The sequence below is a fragment of the Paramacrobiotus metropolitanus genome, unplaced genomic scaffold, assembly GCF_019649055.1.
Source record: "Paramacrobiotus metropolitanus isolate TYO unplaced genomic scaffold, Prichtersi_v1.0 Parri_scaffold0000007, whole genome shotgun sequence".
Lineage (NCBI taxonomy): Eukaryota > Metazoa > Tardigrada > Eutardigrada > Parachela > Macrobiotidae > Paramacrobiotus > Paramacrobiotus metropolitanus.
The window spans coordinates 2,473,871-2,481,045 of NW_026570227.1; the positions used below are offsets into that span (position 1 = coordinate 2,473,871).

At 44.0% G+C, this 7,175-nt stretch overlaps 1 protein-coding gene across 1 annotated transcript; it reads right to left on the reverse strand.

Annotated features, from left to right (window-relative positions):
- Nucleotides 1-2,224: 2,224 nt before the first annotated feature.
- LOC129582192 (uncharacterized) lies at nt 2,225-6,783 on the reverse strand. Its single transcript, XM_055473636.1, has 4 exons — nt 5,084-6,783; nt 4,249-4,623; nt 3,536-4,104; nt 2,225-3,371 (listed from the first exon to the last, which is right to left on the reverse strand). The coding sequence occupies exons 1-4, from the start codon at nt 6,375-6,377 to the stop codon at nt 2,295-2,297; spliced, it is 3,315 nt and encodes a 1,104-aa protein (XP_055329611.1). The 5' UTR covers nt 6,378-6,783; the 3' UTR covers nt 2,225-2,294.
- Between the last annotated feature and the right edge of the window lie 392 nt (nt 6,784-7,175).

Genomic DNA, 7,175 nt, shown 5'->3' on the forward strand with positions numbered 1-7,175 from the left:
TCGCTACTTCTGCACAGATAGACATCTGTTTAATAATCGCTTTTTAGTTTTTGTCTATAACAAACAGACAAGTTTGCATGTTGCCAGAATTGTATGTGATCATTTATCGGGTTTTGCTGTGGGTTCTTATTAAAAATTTACAGCAGACTTCATTACCTAATAAAAGGATGTACCCTTCTATACCCTATTTATACCCAATAAAAGGATGTAGAAACAAATACGGTCGTCTTATTCCGAAAGTCGGTGCCAGGACCGACATAGTATAGGACGTCTGACGTAAACAGCTTACTGATATTTCCCAGCATATGATGCAGCTGGGAACGGTAAGACAGACCCCCGCATGTTTACTGTTGTTGGTGTTTTATCCAAAGAAGTTTTTGCACAGAAAAGTCTTGCACGCTCGCTCGCTTGCACTAAGGGCGGTTACGACCTTCTATACTAGTGATAAAAATTCATCTTAGCAAAGACTAACTGCATGCAAGAATACCATGTGAGATATGATATGCGCCATTGAGGAACGCCAGCATAGAACTTCAGCCGCTGTCCGTCAGACGCCTAAAGCAAAAGGCCCAGATTGGTTATTATGGAAAAGGTAGCGGTGAAGAACATTAGCCATTTGTAAATTTTACAAATGGTTAATGTTATTCTCCGCTTCCGGATATTTAGTATAATCGATAATTCTTGCATGCTGCGTCAGACATTAAAACCGTGTCCTAGTTATTAAACGCGGGCAGATGCCGGTGACCTTTTGCTGGTGCTGCGTAGAAGACGACTCCGCCGGTTCGTATTCTCGCATTTAAAAGATGTCTTTATTTGCTGAAGATGAAGGGGCACATGGACGTTTTTCGGCAAAGATCTCGTCGTATGTTGCGTAGCTCAAGATGGGTGATGATTTTCGGCATTTCATACCAAGCAAGAACACAAAAATATGAGCACCCCGTAAAGGACGACTGCGGCGGTCGTAAGCTCCAGTGTGTTCATGTGTTTTGAGTTAGACCGCCGTACAATACGTATTTCTACCATACAGTTTCTATTTCTACCGACAAAAGAAAATCCGGATGCTGCTAGCACGATATCGCGGCACCAGCAAACAGGCGCTCGTTAGTGTACCGCTGTGCGTGCACACCACCTGGCAAAAACGTTCTGCTATGTCTGCGGCAAGGATAATTTTATAACAATCAGAATGTGGGCAACCCCGATTTGCTTGCGCTAGAGTCAACATTGCATTTTGGCGGCTTTTCGTAAACTTCGTTACTAAAAGCTTCCAAACTGCAAAGTTGACTCTTCCGTTTCCGAAAACCATGTAAGTGCGGCAGTAGTACAGCCGTGTAGAAAAGCGAAATTCAACAGCACTGTGTAGGAAAGTGGAAAAAAGGTGGGATACCAGATCCATAGCAAACGCTTCGATGCCAAACGAGGCGGACCGCAACAAATCGTCACAAAACAGAATAGTGTTTTGATAACTAAACCGAAATTCATGATGACTTGTTGAAGCTCTACCAAATGTCAATTTTATCAAGCGAACGCTACACGGTGCGGTTGAATTGACTGCAACTATGTATAAACCGAACGTCCGACAAATCGAGCTAGAAACTGAATACGCTGAAATTCCGGGTCTGGTGCCAAAAGACGTTTGTAATGGGTCGCATCAGTCGTCACTCTATTGCAAGCTCAGGTGTACTTAACAAAGGTAAAGTATTCCCTGGTTGGAAACCAGGGGATCCTTTTCCTCTATAAGCCAGTTTGAAATTGCTTCGCTTGATTTTACCGTGGCACTTATCGATATCGTACCGTTCGAAACGCATGGCACTGTACAGTTGAAGAACCTTAATAGTTAATAGCGTCGTTACGGTATTTATAGCGCGGCAACACTGGCGCACATTTGCACAGTAATGTAAATGGATGTATGGTATGCACTAGGGAATTAACGGACAGCGTATGCTCCAGAAAGAAAAATAAAGTTTTGAAGTGGTTATTTTGCCGCAGTATGATTCAAAACGAAAATAGCAACTTCGTTAACTAGACTGCACTTTTTTGGACAGACTCAACTGATTAAAGATTTCGTTAGGGTAATCAGGTTTTGCCCCGTGACTTATAAATGTGAAACGAAGTGGATGCTGTAATGGGCATAATATTTTTACTCTGCTATGACTTCGCTGTTAAACGGTACGGCCTTTGTACTTCGTACGAAAATGAAAAGGCAGAAAAATTCGAATATTATTTTTATACAGTAATCAGTTACAAGGAAAGTCCGGATACCACGTCTTCCAGAATGGTAAAACAATTTAAATAAATTACGTTCTTGACACTTTTACTTTGCCAACAATGTCGAGAAGAAGTATTTTGAGATCGTACAGGTTTGGCTCATAGTTATCAATCACATAAACTATTCCGGCATCCATTCCATGTGGCGCAACCATTTCGCCAATGTACCCCGTCCGCTGTGCGTTGAAGACCTCGGTGCGACTGTAGTTCTTTAACTTATCCGACGCTGCTTTCGCCTTTAAAATCTCCTCCGTGGCAAACGGCTTCACGAAATAAACAGCGTCACATTGTTTCCGCAACGCAATATACCAATCAAGTTCTTCTTTAGAAATCTGTTGTGCGGCTAACACTATCAAAGCGGTATTGGCAGTATTCTTCACAATAACATCGCTTGGCGTTTCTTCTACAAACGAGAAATCCACTCCTGTCTCCTTCGCCATTTTGGATAAATTATGGATCAGACTGGATTTCCCCGAACCGCGTTTTCCAATAACAAGGACATTTTTCGCTACGGCAACTGCTTGTTTCGGCTGCGAACTCGACGGTTTGCTGGGTATTTGAATAATATCATCCAACACTGCGTTCCGCAACAGACGAAACTCGTATTCTGTGACCTTTCGGTTCTCCACCATGAACATCTGTTCGTCGTGTAATTCCCTGGGAAATCGGATTTTTAGGTCATTCTTGAAGTCCTTCATAATCTTCCCGTGCGTCTCGATACATCCATCCAGAATGCGGTTCTCGATATCGTAGGCGATTTTTGTCCGTACAAAATAAATACTCTTCGCATCGCGCACCAAGGTTTTGGCGGCTGCATAGTGCTTTGTGGAGAAATGCGTCGAACTGACTATGATGCAAGCAGCGGAGCGGGCTGACGGCGCTGTTTGCTCCGCTGTAACGTGCTTAATCTCCCAGAAGCGAATTGTTAAACCGCGGATCGCGTATTTGTAGCATTCGGTGTCGTCGCTACCAAAATGGCCAATCGGAGCCGATCCGGCGTCATTCGGCTTCAAACCGCGTAAATTGTTTATCAGGAAGGACTTGCCGCTTCCTCTCGCACCGATAACGGCGACGTCGATGAACGAAGCCGGCTCCATCATGTTTGCCTGAAAATCGCATCCAAATTTAATCAAGCGAGCGAAATGACCTCTTCCAATTTTTTGTATTAATATGCGGAGAACCTTCTCGCGATTTATAAAAACTGTTTCCAAAGCTCAGTGTTTTCTGTACCTTTTGAGACCTTTGATAATTAACTACAACTTTAACTTACCGTCAACAATCCGCACTGTAAAACCTGATCAGCCGACGGTCGATGCTCCGGATTGACTTGCAAGCACTGATGCATCAAATACCGCGCACAGCTTTTAAACACTTCCGTCTGCTTGCCATCATCCAGAAATTTCTCCGGGACGAACGGCTTCCCGCCATGCCCCACAAAATACAGTATCTGCATCTCCTCCAGTTCCCGTCCGTTCTTGTAAAACTTGGGCCAGCTCCCTGTCAGCATCTCCAACAGCAGACAGCCCAGACTCCAAATATCACAGCGCCGTCCGGTGCGCTGCTCGGCGCTGATCATTTCGGGCGCCATGTAGCGCAGGGTGCCTTTAAGGTAGGAGACCTCGCCGACCTGGGTTTGCTCCTGTTCCAGCTTGATGGCCATACCAAAGTCTACAAGCTTTAGTGTACCGCGGCTTGTTAGTAAAACGTTCTCGCCTTTGAGATCCAAATGCATCACTCGGTTGTTGTGCAAGTAGCTTAAAGCGTTGGTGATTTGGCGGGTGTAATCGACGATACTATGCTGGTTAAGGCCTTCCTGGGCCTTTTTACTCAGCGTGCCACCTAAGCAAAAAATGAAGATCTTTTATTTTAATTAATCACTGTTTACTACGGTATGTACTTGTTATTTATAGATGATTAATTTGTTTTTTAACAGTAAATTAACTACTTATTATCAATGCTGGTTTGCATGTGCAGAATTGCTACCTTCGCATAATTCCATGAAGAGCCACAATTTGCACTCTCGTGTTCCTTGCAAATCCAGCGCGTAGTACCGCACCAGATTCTCATGATCCAGACTGCAGATCCGCTGGAATTCTTTCACCACCGATAATGTACGGATATTAGCGGCCGTTGCCGGTAAAACGTTATCCGGGAGCGGTATTCCGCTAGCCGGCAGGCGTATAGTACCGTCGATGTCGTACTCTTTGACGGCCAGGTCACGATCGTTGCTGATATCCCGGCACTTGCGGACCGTGCCTTGTCCGCCTCGGCCGAGCATTTCGCTCTGCACCATAACGTAGATGAAGTTTGGCAGGAGATCGAGAATCCCGAATTCCTCCAACAGCCGGTCGGAAGCATCTACCGCCAAGGTAAATAATCATTAAAGGTAAGATAAGAAAACGATACGGCGACAACTTAGACTGGTTATCTGTGCAGGCGGACAGAGTTTATGGCCCGCTGTACCAAACCGATCATTTGGCAGTCTTTTTTTTCATTTTTGGGCAGTCTTATAAATTTTTAAAATTTAAATTTTGCTTTAAAGAATAATTACTCTAAAAAATTAATAAAGTAATGGCATAACAAAACCGATTACAAAAATGATTAAATAATTTTAATTAATTAAACGACTTAATTTTATGTACTTTTAATTTAACAAGTACGCATAGTTGGTATGATTTCTGTAAGTACAGATACGTAATTTAATTTTCAATAAATGTGATTTTTTAAATTTTTGTTAAAATCTGTTTTCGCAGCGTATAGTTCTTAATAAATGGAACTAAAAACTTAAGTTTTAAGATGAATCAATATTAGTTTGTACCTCTTCCCCAAGCGAAATCCCGCCGATGCAGACTACAATAACTGTCGATACATTTTAACAATTCCGCAAAGATCTCCTTCATGGCCGTTATCTCCGGCACCTGCTGCGGACTGGCGTCCAGCTGTCTAAGGGTCGTCATTGTGGCTTTGTTAATCCCTCGCACCACCTTATCCACCGATAAGATACCGAGCTTCTCACACCACGCTAAACTCTCCGCATCCAGCCCGAGTTCATGAATTAACCGGCGCAATTCTTTAGCCACCAACTCCGTACTCAACGGCTCACTACGCAACAACACCGCCTGCCGAAAACGCTCCTGATAGCGCCCCAGCGTCTCCCCGGATTTATTCTTCAACACCAGCATCGCGTTCTTCAAGAAATTAATCGAAACCGGCTTCAGCATGACCTCCGTCATAATATCATGTAATTTTAAAAATAACAAGGGAAAATCAAACGCCCGTAAATCGGTGTTGTCCAGCATGAAAACTTTCTTATAATACAAATCCAGATAATCCGCTGGCAGGGAGTCGTTCATCCAGATATGAGCGGGGTCATCTTGCCGTAATGAATTTCTTTTCAATTTGCGGATTTCCTTCGTCTGCATTTCTTTTAATTTATCGTAGTCTTTTTTCCCGGTCTTCGTTAAAATATACAATAAATGCCCGTCAAAAATTGTCGTCACGGATAACGAACGATTCGACGAACTGCGCTGATAGTCCGCCGGCCGACACAGTAAATCCGGCGAGCGCAGATTCAACGGCGATTCCGGGGGCGTGTTTTTCGGGAACTTCCTGGAAATAAACTCCAGTTCTTTACACGCGGCCATCGGATCCTGCGGGAGTTTATACCCGGTACCGGCGCGCGACAACGTCTTTGACACATTCTCAATCGAGGCGCGATAGTGCTTTAATTCCCAGTTCATCCATTTCACCGCCATCTCGGTGCGGTCTGTAAGCGCAATGATTAAATGACAGTTGGCGGTTAGATCATCCACCAGACTGCTCTCGTCCGTTAGGTCATGCTGGATTTCGTGGAACTCCACCGGGCATGAGTACTGGCGGTCGGTGGTGACCTTGCGGAGGACTCCGGCAAAGGAGGATTTCCCCACGTGGGCGGGGCCTAGGATGGCGATGCGGAAAGCTTTGCTGGCGTTGCCGCCGCGCCGGTTGGCGTACTCCTCGAGGATGTTGGACAGTTTCGGCGTGCCGGTGTAGTCGAAGCTAGTCTGGAAGCGTCCGAAGGTGTCCGCCTGCGGGGGTGTATGGGGCGATGTGGTGGACTCATGGTTGCCCATTTCCGGAGGCGGGAAATATATAACCGAATTTTTCTTCAACCACTCACTGTTGTTTATTGCATCATTCACTCACACAACCGGTAACAATAATTTTTAAGTGCATTAAAAATTATTTCAAGAACATGAATTATACCGTACATTACATAAAAACGTTATAATCCAAACCAGCCAGCTGACAAGATATATGATTCTCGACAGTAAATTTCCCGCATGATATTTTTGCGTAACGTAACGCTATTATCCATGCAGAATGGGAAATGGCATGATTAATTCAAAAGTGCAGAAGTAAAGATGCACTTAAGGTTAAGGAATTATTTCAGAGAACATCACGCGATAGCCAAATTCAACCAAGCGACGGAAAATAATACTGCACAGAAATATGCGGATTTTCTTGGAACGCAGCAATGTTCTGATAACGTTATCACGGTCAAGTAAAGTTAATGGTAAAAATACCAGCCGCTTCCGGTTGTCTGTGTTCTTAGGTGAATGTAATCGACCAAGAGAACGTACGTTTGTTGGCTTCTTATTTCTTTTATCGATGAAGCGCACGCTTATCTACCGTACCGTACATTCGCTACACTGGTATTGGCCGGCCACATTTTAAGCCGGTTAATCGCCTGTTTTGGTGGTGTTATCGAAAATGCACCCCCAAAGATTTATTATCACTTCGGTCTACGCTTTAAAATAGTCAGCTGTTTATTCAATGTTTTACCACACAGCTGTATAAAACATAAGCAGGCATACAAGTCATAACACTGGCTTATCATAAGTCATAACATAACGCGACAGCTGAACCAT